The sequence below is a fragment of the Takifugu rubripes genome, chromosome 1 (assembly GCF_901000725.2).
Source record: "Takifugu rubripes chromosome 1, fTakRub1.2, whole genome shotgun sequence".
In the NCBI taxonomy this organism is placed as follows: Eukaryota; Metazoa; Chordata; class Actinopteri; order Tetraodontiformes; family Tetraodontidae; genus Takifugu; species Takifugu rubripes.
In genome coordinates this window covers 8402799-8420490 of record NC_042285.1, presented here as the reverse complement: position 1 = coordinate 8420490, position 17692 = coordinate 8402799, and the positions used below count along the sequence as shown (strand labels likewise).

The following is a 17692-nucleotide window of genomic DNA, read 5'->3' as shown; positions in this document are numbered from 1 at the left end:
GCTCATGTTACAGCAGTGCAGCTATTTTTTCAGAGATTCATTCCACTGATCCATGTTTTCCATAAATATTCAGATTGCATTTGCAGTAAAGGTCAGAAATACAGAATTATCAATTATGTCATGGCTGCGGAACATTTGGTTCCGTGTGCCTCTGTCATTATCGGACAAGAGTGAGATTTGCAATTTTTAATGACGCTAAAAGCTACAGCTATAACCATGCTTTCTATCTGTTTTGGAGGGACGGCTGCTCGCCTACACTGGCACTGCTGAGGCCAACTGTAGAGTGCCGCAGTAAGTAGAGAAACCCAAAGAGTTTATTCAAAGCAGAGCTCAGCACAGGAATCGATTTAGGAGTCTGAGACTTGACTGGGGCTAATTAGGAGCGACAGGACCTGCTCGGAGTAGTTGGCTGCAGCTGATGGAAACACATTGCACTTATAGTAGATTGTTTTACTACACCTGTAGGAAGAAAGTGTTTTTTCTTCATGCAGTGTTACCTTGGTTCAGTTTTTCTCTAATGTCCAAAAAGTCTTTAATCAGCCATTATTAATATATGCATTAGAACTATGAATTTCTAACTATAACTATTGACAGAATTGTATAATTGACTGAGATTTGCAATTTTAATTATGTAAACCTTATTATTATTTGTCACTGTACTCAGACTGTGACTACTATTATAGATAAAGTGATCTGTGTGTTTTGTGATCAACTGATTTCATTTTTTAAAAATGGAATTCAAAGTACTTTTGAAATTTTAACAATTTGAATCTTTTCCTTTAATACCCACATGTTCTGAAGAAGCTGTCTTGGTTAATTTCCATGCATAGATATGTCCCCCAATGCTTTAACATAATTGTAGTTATTTCAACTTTTCCGGTTCAAAAGAAAACTCACTTTCACAATTCAATAACATGCGCACATACATTTGCACTGTTTTTAGCTTCCTCTGATTGAAGCAATGTTTCACCATTTCAGCCGATTTCGCCAGTGTCACTACAGTTGCAGTTTTCTTTTCTTCATCAACTTTTTAAACTTCTATTTCTGGTTTGCTGACACGGGCCTGCCTTCATCTTATTCACTGTCCTATACTCCTTAAAGATGGATGGCTGGGTTCCTGTGTAGGTGAAAAGTCCCATAAGTTTTGTTCCTATGGACAATTTATCTACTCTTCAGACTGTTAGCGACAAAACGTAACCTGTAAATTGAGCTGAAATAATGAGGAAGCATGGGCAATCACTTGATACTCTGGATGCTTTTTGACTGCAGGCAGTTATGTAGCAGAGTCTGCTTGCTGAATTCTCTGCAGCATACAATAACTCCATTAAGCACTGTATTGTATTTATACAGTACAGCATCGGATGGAAGTGAGTTACCAAGTCCCAAAGATGTTCATACATCTTCCATCAAGCTTCTTATTCATTGGCAGACTGAATAGCTGTAGAAACAGAAACAGAACCATACACTATAACTGCTCTTGTATTTAGGGTTAATTTCTATCCATGTTCATTATCTGTAATCTACACCTCCTCATGCTACAATGTTGTAATGAATGTAAATGTGCTGTTATCATGTGTGAGAAAGCATAAGTTGCAGATGAATGGGATGATTTACAAAGGCTGCATATAAAAAGCATGGTGACCAATAGGCTAAACATCTCCCACAAAGGCTGTCAGGCAGCAACGCTTTCGACTGTAATGTGCGACGTGACACATTAGGCAACAAATCTCATCAACAAAAATCACATTGTTTTGAAAAAGCAGGGAAGGAAGCTAAGGAGGGAAAGAGATTCTTTGACCTGGAGCAGGAAAGGGGAGGTGGTCTGTAAATCATACAGAATGAATGGCTGTGAGGTGGGGAATGCAAATTGAATACATGGGCAGACAGAAAAGGTTTTTTGATGTCTGCTTTCTTACCACGCATAGAATAGAGACTGACCCCCCTCCCCCTTAAGCATGGAAATCAGCATGGAAACAAATCATTCCCGAGCTACTGGCTCAAAGTTGAATTAGATGCACCGCCTCAAACAAGCTAGAATTCAATTATGTAAAGACCAAGTTACGGCTGAAGGATGGAAATAAACAAGAACCTCTGATGTTTTATTCATCCCACACCCCAAAATACCTCCAGCATTAAACAACAGCAGCCACCTTTAGCTCAGGAGTATGGAAGACCTTTTTGGTAACTGTTTTCCCTTTAGAGTTTAGATTTGACACTGAGCAATTTACATTTTGTCACTGCTATATTTTTTTTATTATAGCAAGAATCTAATATTGCAGGATATAGTGCTATATGATATGAAAAGAGAGATTATAGGAGATGATGGTCAAATGTAGTGACTGCTTTAAAATTAGATTGTTAAAGGGTGATTAATGTCACTAAAATATGTTCCCACTTGCAACAGTTATACAAATGTCATACAGTGAAATTCATCAGTGCAGACTACATAACTGAAGAGAAATACAAACATCTCACCTCTGGTGACTAGGTATGCTTCTTGATATCATTCTAAAGTCTGTTTAATTTAAAAGTGCATTTGTCTTTAGCTAATGGCATTCTGTAACACTCATTGATTATTCAACAATCCGTACATGGATATATTGTTTAATTCAAGTTTGCAGTAAATTTGAATTCATAATTGAGAACCAAATCTTGACCAACCGCTTCGTCCAGCCTTTCCTCCAAACCAGTGTGTCCTTTTCTGAGCTCCATGCAGACTGACCCTCACAGCCTGTGGGGTTAGTTTAGCATGCAGAGCAGCTCTCTCACCGCCCACCATCAATGAATCACATGCGCGCACACACACGAGCACGCGCGTACACACTCAATGTCATCGACAAAGCCAACTCGTTAATTTTACATTCCATGAAGGCGTGAAGTTATGCTTCACAAGCTCTTTCCTGAGATTGGCAGATAAAGCAGACACAGAAGTCAATCACCATAAATTGTTATATCAAATGTTCTGTGTAACATAGGTCTTATGTCTTATATACATGCCTGCGGTCTGATGAACACTGAACCTTAATGGCCAACTGGGAGTGTATTTTGCACTGAGTAATAAAAGGCATTGCAGGACTTTCCAGAGCAACAAGAGTAATGTGCTTTAATAACACAATGCCGCCAGTGTGGCAGAAGAACCTGTGAAGATAAAGGAACAATCCAGAAATGAGGAAGTAAGAACAAATACTCACATGTTTCTTTGAAACCAGCTTTACCCTCACATCTGCAGAGAAAATAATAGTAATGAATGTCTTTTCAAATGGGCAGCTGTTGAGAAAACCCTTCAATATGATTTCTGAAAGTCAAATTGATCTCGACCTTGGATAAAAATTCACAATGCTGACTTTTAGCATATTGAGAACTAGTGTGTTAACTTGTCAACACCCCATTGTCTGTAATTACCTCCACTAAGGATGTTATCTGAGAACCAGTGTGTTTTTGTTATGTTATGACTGGATCCCGATGAAATTTTAAGGAAATGTTGATGATAGGCAAAGGAACAGTTGATTGAATTTTGGCAATGCTCTTGATTTCAGAGAGAATTTGACCTTTGGCATTCAAAAGATCTTAAGCCTAGGGGCTTTGGTCATAAAGCAACCCACTGTATTATGTTATGTAACCTTGTATTACTACTGCCTAGAGTCTGCACTATGGGTGTAGTCACAGTATGTGAGGAAATAACCTGCTTGGTAGTCTGTACTCCTTTGTAGTTCTGTGCAATTTTATATGGGGGATTAAATGAATCTCCAAAAGTGGCTCAACTTATGTTACTAAGTGAGTCACTTTAAATGTACTGATTTATGCAGGCATTGAATATTTGCAATTAATCACTTTGGGATATTCAATTTCCGTTTCTACAAACTGCTTTTGAAAAGTCATTGAAAAATCGCATTTCCTTAATTTATGTAGCTAAAATATCAGTGTAAATGCATTTTATGGTCATTCTAAATGGAGCAGAACCTGGGTGATAAATGTCATGATAACTTGCTTTTTTTTTTCCTTATGATGCTCCAGAGGACTGTGAATTCTCCTGGAGGGATAAACAACTTTAGACACACACACAAAATCAAGGACAAAGAAATGACAGCTGAGTGAGTCACTAGATATCATCAGATAATGTGAAAGATAAACAAGCAAAGGCAGTAAGATTGTAAAAAAGGAAAATTCAAAGAAAAAAATTCCCGTTACTTGGCTGTATATACCATGAACACCCACAAAATTATACAAATCGCAGAAAAAAATCTAAACTGTTTTCAAGATTCAGGTGTACAAATAGTGCCACTTCATAACACAATATTTAAATGTAAAAATAAGGGAATAAATTGCGTATTTAACTGTTTATCATCAGTGATTTGGTAAAGCAATAAAGCATGTTGCGTGCAATGCAATAGAAGATGCATGAAACTCAAACAATTCAAAACTTAATGGCAACTTTTTTACAAAAGTTGAGACATATGTTTACAATAATGATGGAAAATCACCATGACATCCTGTAATCACTAATAAAAAGTTGTTCTGCTTTAAACAAGCATTTTAAAATAAAAATAAAACATTCTTGATAAAGGAATATTGAAAATGGTGCCTCACTTTTTCAAGAAATATATAAATGAAGTCATAGAAGGAAAGGCTACCATCTGTCCTGGAGGAATTAATGAAATTACTCATACATCTAAAAAAATTAACCTGTTCACCTGTTCAAAGGATAATGCACAGACACCAAACCAGGTTAGGTTGAGGCATAAAAACATCATGTAATTTTAAATGTAATTTTTCAATTACATTTATTTTTAATGGCCTTTCTTGATTATTGTGGTTTAAAGTCAAGAAGTCAAAACAATTACCATAAACCGTTCAGTGAAATATCATGACATCAGCAGGAGGGTCCCCCTACATGAGCCTGGTCCTGCTCAAGGTTTCTTCCTGTTAAAGGGGAGTTTTTCCTTCCCTCTGTTGCTTGTCTGGGGTTAGGCCCTGGGATTCTGGAAAGCGCCTTGAAACAATTTTGATTGTATTAGACGCTATATAAATAAAGATTGATTTGATTTGATTTGATTTGACATTTAAATATTGAATTTTTTAATGGTATTCAATGGGGTCCGTCAGTATTACAGTTTTTGTATCAGTGGATGGGCATTCTTCATTTTAATATATTAGTATGATGTACAACAAGGTTAGAATAATACCACTGAAGACTAAACTCCCACATATATGAGCTGAAGCTGCCTCAAAAATGCTACATATCTATTAGGTCTTTGGGTTGTAAATCACCTAAACATTTACAGGGTATATATCTTATTTTTTAAAATATTAAAGCCATATACAATTTATAAGTGTTGATTACAAGATGGATCATGACAAAAACTCATCACTCATCAGAAGAATTTATTAAATCCAGAGACAGTTAGCCCCTCTTTGCCGTCATCTTGCTGCTACTGCTGACAAAGATTCAGTCAGTCCCAAAACAAGAATGGGCACACACATGCGCCAAGCTAACCATGACACCTCAGAAGGTCAGTTGATGGAAAAGTTGGAAGGTGACACCTTCCTGACACAGGCCCTGCCCCCTTGCTATGGCTGTTTACAAAGGAACGAGACAAAGAAGAGGACAATGAGTTACGGATACGCACACGACTGCAAAACCAATCAACAGCATGCTGTCAGGATTAGTTGTAATCCTATTCACTCCATTACATAGTCAGCAGCTCCTCATGTTCCCACTGACAGTCACAAATAACACCGTTGGTTAAGGAATATGTCAAGAGTAAGGATGGCATCACATGTACATATATCAATGTTAATAATTGCCATTTGTATTGTTGGTGTCCATGGTTTGGGGCTGACATTTCAAGGATTAAGAGAAGACATTCATGAAGGCCCACACATGATCCAAAAGCTTGTCCATACCAAATATTTCACCTATCTCTGTCCTCTCAAACCTTCACAGGGTTTCATTCTTGTACAGCTCTCCTTTCACTCTTCAGTGTGCCTCCATTTCTCCTCAACTTCTCTCTCCCTCCATCGTCTCCCTTCATCAAATGGCAGTACGTATTTACTCGCCCAGTGCCAGTGGCTGTGCCGGTGCTTTGAACCCCAGGAGAAAAAGCTGATAGTGTGATGAGAATCTTAATGCAAAGAACTGTTTTATTCTAGCACACATGCACACACATACACACACAGTCTTTGAAAATGTGAATTTTACTGTGTACTATTTTCAAAGCTGGGCTGCATGTCAAATGTGAGCTATTTTGAAATTTTGCTTTTGCATGAAAGTTTAAATAAAGTGATTAGGTCATTTCAAAGTAACATTCACACATATTGAGATTGAGCTGCATGAATATTTGTCTTATTGGGGGTAAATATATTAGCTGTTTTTATTTCATTTCATCTTCATCCACTTTATCTGGGGCAGGGTCACAGAGGAAGCAGACTGAGCAGAGAGGCCTGGCTTTCCTTCACCCCAGACACTTCTTCCAGCTGGACATAGTCTCTCCAGCACTTCTGGGTCTTTCTTGAGGACTCCTCCCAGGGCGACATGCCTTGAAAGGGAGGACATTCTGAACAGGTGCTCAAGCCCCTTTGGCTGACTCCTCCTGAATCATTCAACTTTACAGCATCAGTTACTTTCTGGTGTCCACCATCAGGATCAGGGATTGCCACCGACACTGACAGCAGAGAACTTGTCCAGCTCCAAACTGCCACGTTGACAATGTAGGCACAGAACACAATCCACTCCGACTCAATGTCCAAAGCGTCCCTCGGAATCAGGGAGACTTTCTCCCTGAGGTGGGAATTGAAGCCATCCTCAAAAGACCATCACAATAGATTTGTGCCTGCCAGGCCTGTCCAATGTTCTCCCCAGCAGATCCTTAGGTGTTAATTGGATGAAAGCTCACCCCCTGTCTTTACTCAAGACACAAGTGTCCAAACCTTGGTGCCATGTGCACAGAAGTCCAATGGCGGAAAAAATTCATAAAGGCCGTTCCCATTGTTTCCCACATGAGCATTGAAGTCTCCAAGGAGAGAAATGGAGTTCTCTGTCAGAATACTATCATGAGCCCCTTCTGGGGACCTCAAGAAGGCCAGGTACGCTGTACTGCTGTTCAGGCCACAGACACAAACAACAGCAAGAGACCTATCCCCAATCCAAAGGCACAGGGCCCCTCTCAGCTCACATATTAGCTGTGTATAACCAAATTTGACTACATCATAGATTCTCTGAATGTTGCCTGAAAGAGAGAGACTGAGAGTCAGAGATGTAAAAGGATCAATTTAATTCTGAACTATATGTTGAGTGGGAACTAAAAGTGATGTAAACCATTCCAGAATGCATACGAGAGTAACAAAACAAATTAAACACCTTTAAGAATAGCTGGGATGAATGAAGAATACATGATAATGTTGCAAATGCCGGAGCTAAAATCTCTACCCTTTCCTTTATACATCAGCCTTCACTTGTGATGGTCAACTGTAACTGTCCACAAAGTCTCTCCATTACTTTGTATTATTTTAATGATAGATGGTGTTTTATTGCATTACATCAGTTCCTCACAATGTTGCCACAGCAACCAGCTATGTTGAAACGCAGTTGGGCAAATGACTGCTTCTCCATTAGAGGTACTGCATGCGCATGCAAACAGATAAAACACACAAACACTACAAACAATGGTTGGCACACATGAAAGGTATGGTTATCTTTACAACTGTAGCTGTTTTGGGTTTTCAGCTGCATTGTGGGGGTCAAAGGATAAGATGGAGAACTGATGGTCTTAGAATGTTTTTAAAAGTCTCTGAAAACATCAGGCAGGTCTATAGAAAGCCAACAGTAGTTGTATGAATGCAGTACTGACCCAAAGAGCAATGATCGAGGCTGAGGTTACTCTTGCTGACATATTTCCCAGAAGCCCTTGCTTTAGAGGAGTCCTAAAAATGGAATTATGAATGCATGCATCTTTCAATTCCACACTGACCTTTTGCTGAATATCGTGCAAGAGCATTAGGATGCCATTTTTTCTCTTGGCTGGTGAAATATTTAAACTGTCAGAGAGGTCTGCCTAAAGTGCAACACCGGCTTTACACACTACTCTGTGAAGAAAAATATGAGGGATCTAAAAGATGGTGATGCTGCATCTATTTTGATGTAACCCATAAATGAAAGATGCAAAAACAAGAATATGAAAAAGGAGCTTGGCTATAAGCAAAGTTGGAAATGGTCATGATGCTCATATGTGGAGACCCAGCTGGCTTAGGTACTGGTTTCTTCCTGTTAAGATTTTCCTTTCCATTGTTGCTTCTTTGACGCCAGGCTCTGAGTTTCTGTAAAGTACCAAGAGCACATATTGATTGTAAAATTGAACTGAATTTAATTGAGGAAAATTTTTGAAAATACATTCACCAAGGTTTGTGTTATAAAACAAGTTGAATAAAATACCAGAGAAAGGTGTGCATCATCTTCAGGCGGTATGGCAAACACATAATTACTCAAATTAATTTCTATTAGTTCCATTCTTAAAAATGGTGATCTTGAATGTGGTTGCCAGTTTCAGTATGGAACATTTTTACATCAGCATCTCTAATGGTGTGGATTACTGAGAGCAGACTAATGCCAGCATATTTCCAGCCTAAACAAAAACTTCTGCAGACCTCATTAGTTAATAATGACATCATTGCTCACCCTGAGTACATGAAATAAATGACATGGAGAGAACTGTACACTATAAACCTAAATAATGTCATAGATTGACTTGAATTTTCTAATATCCAGACATTTTTAAACATCCATTAATGTTTTTTATTTAGGCCTGTTTGGAACGTTTGCTTTATCTTTTCCGTGATAAACTCCAATTCCAACAAAATGACAGAGCTTTAAAAGCATTTTTTGAATCCCGTACATTAACAGCTACCAATAAATGAGCAGCATTCCATGTTCTCTGATAATCTCCTCATAAGTACAAGTCTGCATGGCAACAACAGACATGCAAGGATGTAAAGGTCTGCTCTTCCTCATATCAAAACACCTCTCAATGTTCCCCTCTCTCCTCTAGGTCTGTACCGCTATGGTGATTTGCAAGTAAAATCTTGAGGAGACCAAACAAGGCCTTATCTCTATGGTGCAGAAGAAAGAGTGGTTACACACAAACATCCACACACAGGCAGAGATTAAAGAGGAGACTGCGCCTGGGCTTCCTATTATTAGCACAGAGGTTTATGGTCGGCAAGAGCTGCAGGGAATCACTGAGATTAAATTACACAGACAGGGAACATCAAATACAGGAAAAAACTTCTCAGGCTCTGGGGAGACTGATGAGTTGGGAACAGAGAGAGAGAGAGAGAGGGAGAGTAATATGGAAGAACGATACGAGAGAAATGTATAACACCAACCCTCTCTCAATCCACTCCCTGACATGCTCGGTTGTCCTCAAACACCAAGGATGGAAAAAAATGGTGGCACAAATCAAATAAATGTACTTCCTCAGAAGAGGAACACGGGGATAATTTAAAGGAATGGATCCGGTTACTGATCTGGGATGTCCTAAAGGAGGTGTCTATAATAGGTTCAGATAAAGGATCAGTTCAGAAAATTCATAAATTAAAACCCACCTCGTGGGATTATTACCTCAGCAAATACAGATGGAGGCTTATTTTGGTCTGATTGTTTTCTTTGGTGGTATACACAGGTATTGTGGTGGTTCAGGGATTAGCCAGATAGATCTGTTTTCCATCCTACTCTAGGAGTTTCCATGTTCCTCTCACCTTCCATATGCTCCAGTTTCCTATGAATGCACATTGTTATCCACACTTACACACCCATTGTTCAATCTATAATAATGGCTCTGTTGGTTTTAAATTTTCAACCATATTTTGACTAAAATCTCAGGAAAATGTAGCGTTTGTTGAAATATAGAGGGGGAGAAAAGGGTGACAATATTCTGCGAGAAGAAAGGATGCAGTTTGAATTGGGAAGATGGAAAAAACATTATACATTCATTCAAATTATTTTTAGAGTAGATGAGAGAAGGTTACTAATAAATTTCCTATTGGAAATATGAAAGCATCAACTGTAAAACACCAGAATGCACATTTTGTAAATGTAGGGAGTCAAACAACATTCAAAATAGTTTGAGATTTTTTTATAACTTGACAGCACTCTGAACACCGTCTCAAATAAGTTATCCTGTTATTGTAGTTGATTCTAGCTGCTACCATCTGCAAAGACATCAGAATCCCATCTATCTGCCAAAGTCATAGAGGCAGTAATCAAAATTATTTAGTACGTACTCTAAGCTATCCATACAGCCATTTATTGGATTTTGACCTACTCTAATTTACAGCATTTTTAAAACTATATTTATAAGAATGCCTGTTTGTATTGTCTGTAGCCACATTGCCAATCAGCATACAGACTCCATCAGAAAAACACATCAGGTGCTGTTAAATGTAATTTGACGAACAAGTTTGTTCTTTTTTCGGACTGATGTTTTAAATAAAAGGTAATATCTCACAGCCCCAGCATCATGGAAACTGATGACACTGCTCTTTTTCACCTCTCACATCATAATAAACAGGGTTACAGCAGCAAAAGCATTTTCAGCATTAGAATTTTGCCTTTGGTGAACTGCCAAGGCCTAACAGTTTTGCTCCTGTCAGCATGAAAAGATAAAGAAATTGGCAATGCTTTTTGTCATTTGCAGTCTGCATTGTTGAAACATCTGTTCAGCTGACTCCTTTATCTCAGTTCTTATGTTCTTGTCTCATCTATTGCCCATTATGTTATTTATTTTCCACATCAAACCCAAATTAGTTGATTTTAAAGTAATTTGAAGTAGCAGTCATTTGATCGTGGAAGACAACAGTGGAAATATTTATTATAAGGAACTATATATGCCATTCTTGAGATTTAAACAAAAAATATGATGAGGCCAGTTTTTTCTGTTTTTTTTAGATAGTTCTTTAAGAATTCTTGCTTTGAAGCTTTACTCTAAAATCTGAGGGGTAAAGGCAGCACTTACATTTTCCTTTTGGTTACTGAACACTTTTTCCACATATGGTCCCAATCTACTTCCAAGCACTGAGCATTGCTCTTTGACTTCCTGTTTCTCATTGAAATTTAAATTACATACAGATCACCTTCCTTACACCACTTTATACTCGATACATAGATGATTGTTATTTAATGTGGCTTATTTAATTAAATGTGGAATCATCGCTTCCTGCTATTCCAGCTTCTCTTAATGCCTCTGTCATGATGGGGCAGTGACCTCTGCATAACTCCAAGACAGAACCCACCCTGGTTCCTCCAAAGGCCTTTCATTCCTCTGCAGGCCTTACGTCACAAGGCAGGTGCCAGAGGCAAGAATAGTTCCATGCCGTATTAGCAGTGTAAGCAGTGAAGTCAGGCTTGTTGGTTGAGCGGGGAAGAGGAGGCAGCAGAGGGGGCGGACGCAAGGATTCTCCTACGATGACGCAGAAACCCTGCAAGGTCTATTTTTAAACCTAGTGGAGTGTGCAACACCCCTTTCGGTGCTGTAACCTTCAAGTGCACCATCAAACCAAAACAAACAAAGCCTGGGAAGCAGGCAAAGAAGGAGAAGTACCAACAGCTCCGCCCCTCTCCCTCAGAACTACAGAAACACAATGACATGTGGATGTTATTTCCACAGTGAACAGAAGTGTTGTAAAATAAGAGCAAGGTGGAAGGAATGATCCCCACTGAAGTTAACTTGAAAGCAATGACTAACTAAGGTTCTGTTCCATCCAAGTTTACCCCAGATTTGATTCATTAAAGTATCATCTGAGGGTTTATTAGCCAGTGACACAACTGGATGGATTTGCACACTGTGCTAACACCAAAACGATTTTCATATTATATACGGATTTTACATTCAAATCTTTGTGCTTTATATTAATTAGCCAGTTAAAAAAAAGCTGTTACAGTTCAAATAATGTGAACATTTTATAGTTTTCTAATTGATATGATCAGTTAAACTAATAGGCATAAAGCTGGAGATTCAGCTAATATGCTAATATGTTGGAATATTATTGTCATCTTATCCAAACCTTGTGGACATTGGTTTGAATTATTAGGGGTTAAGACAATTATTGTGTGAAAATGTGGGTAGTGATTTTCACTTCTGAATGTTTCTTATGACGCTTTTGTTTAGTGAGAGTTTTTTTCTCCTCTCCTCTGCATTGCTTCTCTCTGTCACTGAGAAACACCCTGCAGAACAAACACAGCTTTTGCATGTCAGACGTAGCATTGCTGGGTGTGTGACTGATACATTAAGATAAAGGACCTGTGTTTATGAGGCTAACTTCAGGAATGTACCTCTCTAATTTGGGGTGGGAGGGGACAGAATGCACACAGGAACAGGCAAGATGGAGTCGCAGCAAGACAACACCCCAGGTTCTGGTATTCTCTCAGCTGGTGTGACAGCGGACCATCTGTAGCCTGTTTATCTATGGGCTGAGGCGGTCATGGGAAACCATGTGCATTCGTAGTCTCTTGACATTATTATTATTATTATTTTGGTACATAAATGTTCAGAAAATTCAAATTGGAGATTAAAATATGTTTTCTTGTTCAGGTTGAACCAGCACACCGTGAAAAATATATTAGTCCTGATAAATCAGCTGTATGCAGATACCACCCAATGACAAACAATTACAAAGGGTGTGTAAGCCGATGAGAAACCGGTTCTGATGTTTCTCTGTGTTTTTTTTCACAGCATCCAGAAAATGTTCTCACCGTCTAAGCTTTTCACTGCCTCCAAACAGTTAAGGAATTTATTTGCAAGATGAGGCTGAGAATTACTTTGTCACACCCATTCATCTAAGATATCTGTACTTCTGGAGCACTTATTTTAGCTGTATGTTGCACTATGCATAAAATAAATCCTTTTATTGAGCTTTTTGGCAAGTCACATTACCTCCATGTTCTCAGAAGCAAAAATGAAACACAAAGACATGAAGGCTGTGGAATGACAAGAAAGCTCAACTATGTCATGGCTGCTTTTGAGTGTCTGGGGTGCACTGAAATCTTAAGATTATAATGGTGTTTTGGAGCAAAATGTGCCACCCAGTGTCAGGGTGCTTCGTCACAGGTTCTCCAAAACACACAGCAGAAGACATTTGACAACACTGGACCACTGTGAAGTGGCCTTCTATGAGACCAGATCTAAATCCTATTAAACATTGTTCTTTTTACAGTTTGTAATATCTGACATTAAATGGACTCAATCATAAAGCTTGTGAGAGAGTTTGGTCACAAAAATGTGACAGAATTACTAAATTTACACATAAATATCTTTAATGGCAAATTAAAAGAAAAAGTCACCATAAAATTGTGAATGATTGCAAATTTAAAATTTTATGGCCTTTAATGTCTTTTGCCTTCCAATCAAGACTTTCTAGTATATTTTTGAATTGTGGGAATAATGGAAAATTATTTTTATTTTTCACAGGGTCATGGTAATGCCATGTAATTTCTATGCATCTAAAAGACATAATTGTAATTTTAATTGCTAATTTATACTACTTTTGTGTACCTAAGGAGGAATCAATAACACATGTTAACTTTACTCTTTGGTTTTAAGTTCTGCACAATTCCAAATGTGCATTCCAGCCTTTGTTGCAGGAAGCTGCTGGAGCCTGAACACAGCCTGTTCTTCACAAACCATCAGCTCTTTCTCCATATATATATTTAAGCCTGTAAACATGGCTGCCAATACCAGGAGGCGTTAAATAAAGGGGCTCTACAAGGGTTTGGATGAATTGCAGTGAGTGTTAATGCTGAACCTCATAAACCAACACTCTCCACATCACTGCAGCTCACAAGCTTTCAACCTCTGAACTGATGCACGCAAGCTTTAGCCATTACAAGACAACATTTTCTTCACCCCAGGTTGGCCTCATGACACAGTGGCAACTCCCTGCACGTGATATCAGTGCTAACTCTAAAAGCAACGTAATTGGACAGTTTTGTGCTCAATCCATTGCACGGTTCCATTTACGGTAGTGCTTTTGTGTTCCGGACTATATTATGCGATCACAGTTTGACTAAAATTTAAAAGTTTTAGGGTGATTTTTTTTTTTTAAACAACCTGCATTTTCCATACAGTTTAAATTATCTTTAACCAACATTCAAGGATAAAATAATCTATGTGTGAGCTCCCTTTTTAAAACCTAGAGGTTCTGCTCAGGTTCCTATTTAAATCTTTTTTATCTGACAAAAGAATATGAAAATTACTATGTGAACTCAAGCTTTAGACAATACAAGTCAACAATTTCTTCACCTCAGATTGGCCTCATGACACAGTGGCAACTCCCTGCATGTGACATCAGTGCTACTATCAGCTCACGCACAGGACTGCCCTATGGCAAAGTCTTCCCCTGGTTAAACATTAACGGTGTGTTTGAGCAATGAGTAAACCACAGATCATGTTTAACTGTACTTTATTTTATTAAAAAGACCAGGGTGCAAATATGAAATTAAAAAAAATAAAGACAAGCATATAATTTTAAGCATTTAATACAAACTTAACAATATAAACTATTTCAGTCCCTCTTGACATGTAAGACACTGACTCAAAATACTTTGTTATACCGTTTTTTTTTTTTTTTAGCAAGTATTGCACAATGTAGGTACAAAATTAATATTCATACGATTACATTTGTCCAAAGTATAGCAAAATCTTTTGAACCTCTTAACAGAAAATACAATTCATCTCTCTGAAAAAGCAAATATTCCTACACTTGAATTCCACCACTAAGGAATACTCTGTACACAATCTTTAGAATAGCTGATGTATTTTTAAGATGAATTTCTTTAACAATTATCTTTTAAAAAAGGGGAGAAAAAAATAAGGAAAAGCTGCTGCAGCCATCACAGATCACTGGAGTAGTAAAAAGATATAAATGCAACACCATGTCATAGAAACAATATATACTCTGATATCTTACAAACTCTGTACTAAATTAAATTATACAATTAGAAAAAGACCAAGTAACCCCACTTAGTAGTGCCAATTCATTAAAAAGAAAAAAATCTGCCTTATCTTACCACCTGAAATACTGTAAGAGTTCAAAAGTTGAAACTTGTATTTTACCCCCTCAGTGTGATAAAAATTTGTGCTTGGTAGGCCAAAAAGAAAAAGAAAAACAATGATGCATGTCGAAGTAACCAAGCTTGGGTGTGTTTGTACAACAAGCTTCAGTAGAATGAAACTCAAGGGGGCACAGTAAAAACACCCTTGGGCACATGCGCTTGACTGGACATTGCATCCTTTATTGTCCAATTATTTTTCTCCTGTGTGTGCGCTTTGTTTTTCCTTCTCTTTGAGCCACCATCATTCATAAAGTAATATAGTGATGAGTTTAATTAGCCATGACTGGCTGGAATTGCTGGTTAGAATACTGCATGTTGCTCAGACTGAAGTTGAGGCCATCCATAAGTGACTTTTCATTGAGGTTTCCGTAGGCCGCAAACACATCAAAGGCATTGTTGTAGTGCAGATGACCCAGGCCCAGGGAGTTTTCCCCGGGGAACACAGTTCCAGGGCTGGCCTGGCCCTGCATGCTGGGGAACACAAACTCCTTGGCATTGGGTGACAGAGCAGATACCTTCTGCTGCTGCTGTTGTTGCGGCTGACCAAGGCCCAGCCCGTACAGAGAGTGCATGGAGGTGGAGATGGCTTTCTGCTTCAGCAAGGTATTGACATTCAGACCCAGGTTACTGGTGGGAGAGGTGCGGGCCACCTTGCTGTTACTGCTCCCGCTAACATTGTTGCTACGACCATTGCTCTTCATCTTAGTGGAGCCGAATTTGGTGGCAGCAAAGGTGGCAGTTGTGAAGGTTAACGGTTGAGTGGAGCGTGGCATGAAGGAGGGGCTCACAGCAGCAGACTGCCCAAAAGGGGGCGAAGGTGAGCTGGACTCTGAGGAAGCCCCGACAGGATCGCTGATTGGCATAAAGACCTGTGCCTCTGGATTAAAACTGTTCTTAATCTCTTTGTCTAACTCAGACCCATTTTCATTGTTATCATCCACATATAGCACCTTGACGGGTCCCTTCTCCCCAATCTGGTAAGAAACCTCAAATGGGTCGATCCACACACTGAGGTCCTGAGGGAGATTATTCCGGACATCTTCAATGTCAAGCCCACTCTCCTTGGCTGCCTGCTCCACTACAGGGTCCACCTTCTCCCCTATGTGGATGCACCTGAACCCGGAACCTTTATATGGCTTATCTGGATACCAATGGCCTTCATATTTTTTCTTCAACTGCCTCTCAAGCTCTTCACCAAAGATATTGACCCGTCTTCTGGGCAATTTGTTGTATAAATATGAAATAATAAAGTTGAGTGCTACTTGGATTTCAAGCTGCATAGCTGCTTCAGTGGAGAGGGAGATTCTTTCGTTTCACAGGATTGCTCTCTGAGCGCTGCAAAAACCTCGAGTGAAGACGTGATCGTCGTGAAAAAATGAATGTCCTTCCTCCAGGGTTTGGTTAACAATCCTGGAAATGGCCAAAAACAAAAAGCATTAAGTGTTTGCAGCTTAAGGTTTACTATAACAGCATTACGAGTAAAATATTTTCAGTTGGATGTTTTCCCCATTTAGCATTCACCCCCTGCTTGCAGCAGCGCTACATGTTAGCTGTACAATATCTGTACTATAAATTAACAGAGGCCAGTGACTCAGACGGTGTCAGCAGTGTGTGATCCCCGCCGGGCTACTGTGACAGAAATACGCAAGCAGGGCTGACCTCTACGGAGGGCGGTGCTTTGGATGGCAGGTGTCAATAGACAGAAAGAGGTTTCAATCGTCTCGATTTGGCAAGCGGACATGTTCGGGCAAAACGCCTGCGTCGAAATGGGGAGAACGTCTTTAACCGTAAACAGGCGATTCCACCATATTCCCGTGAGACAACGCCGACATGCGAGCAAGCACAAGCTTGAGCCGTGAACAGCAGTTACATAATCATCATTCAAAGTCTAACCACGACCATAAAGCAGACCTACAACCAAAATACACGCTCGGCTGTATGGGAACGGTCCCCTTCGTCAATTTTACACGGGATGATACACACATCTAGCGACCAAGCCAACTTTAGCCGCATCTAAACGCTGAAATACGACAGAAATACAATTAGCTCGATTACAATTTGTCTGGCCTTTCAACGTTTCGTTTCGATGAACTGGGAATCAGACAATAAAGGTATTGGCAAATTGAGAAAACACTAACCTTGTCGTTTTCCATTAAATTGTAGGATTAGATATAATGCAACCGCGTCGTTGGACAGAATGCTATGTAGCATTTGAATTAGCATTGCGGCTACAGCCTCCATATTCATGTAGTGTTGCACTACCAGCGCATAAAAACAGTCAACGATAGATTGCTGGGCTCAAAATACTGATAGTAAATTGCTGCTCTCTTCGTTTGACTCGGTATTTACTTACATGGAAATTCACAGCAGGTCCTTGTAATGGCCACAGTCCGTTCCAGCAAAAAAACGACGCTTTTGCAAACTTGTATTTTTTTCCTGTGAAAATTACAAAATGATGTCTTTGTAACTCTCCAAATGGTTTTGTTCCTTTTGTTGTGTTATTTGCGATTCCTTATTTCAATAAACCACAGTGACTCCCGACAGCTTGGGAGTTTTTACAACTCTGCCCTTTAAAACTTGATCTGCTTTGTT

At 39.1% G+C, this 17692-nt stretch overlaps 1 protein-coding gene and 2 long non-coding RNA genes across 4 annotated transcripts in view; 2 read left to right on the top strand and 1 right to left on the bottom strand.

Moving 5' to 3' along the window:
- Positions 1-12866, top strand: part of LOC115249875 (uncharacterized) — a 16099-nt gene extending 3233 nt beyond the window's left edge. Inside the window, exons 3-4 of one of the 2 annotated variants that reach the window (XR_003888504.1) lie at positions 5945-6041; positions 6410-8810. This is a non-coding gene — a long non-coding RNA (uncharacterized lncRNA). Of the gene's footprint in view, positions 1-5944; positions 6042-6409; positions 8811-12722 lie in introns of those variants that run through there. The other variant, XR_003888505.1, reaches the window with a different exon arrangement.
- Positions 1-16179, top strand: part of LOC115249869 (uncharacterized) — a 27334-nt gene extending 11155 nt beyond the window's left edge. Inside the window, exon 3 of the long non-coding RNA XR_003888498.1 lies at positions 16048-16179. This is a non-coding gene — a long non-coding RNA (uncharacterized lncRNA). The remainder of the gene's footprint in view (positions 1-16047) is intronic.
- Positions 14436-17692, bottom strand: tob1b (transducer of ERBB2, 1b). Its single transcript, XM_003977367.3, has 2 exons — positions 17454-17692; positions 14436-16510 (listed from the first exon to the last, which is right to left on the bottom strand). Exon 2 carries the CDS (start codon positions 16378-16380, stop codon positions 15370-15372), a length of 1011 nt encoding a protein of 336 aa, XP_003977416.1. The 5' UTR covers positions 16381-16510; positions 17454-17692; the 3' UTR covers positions 14436-15369.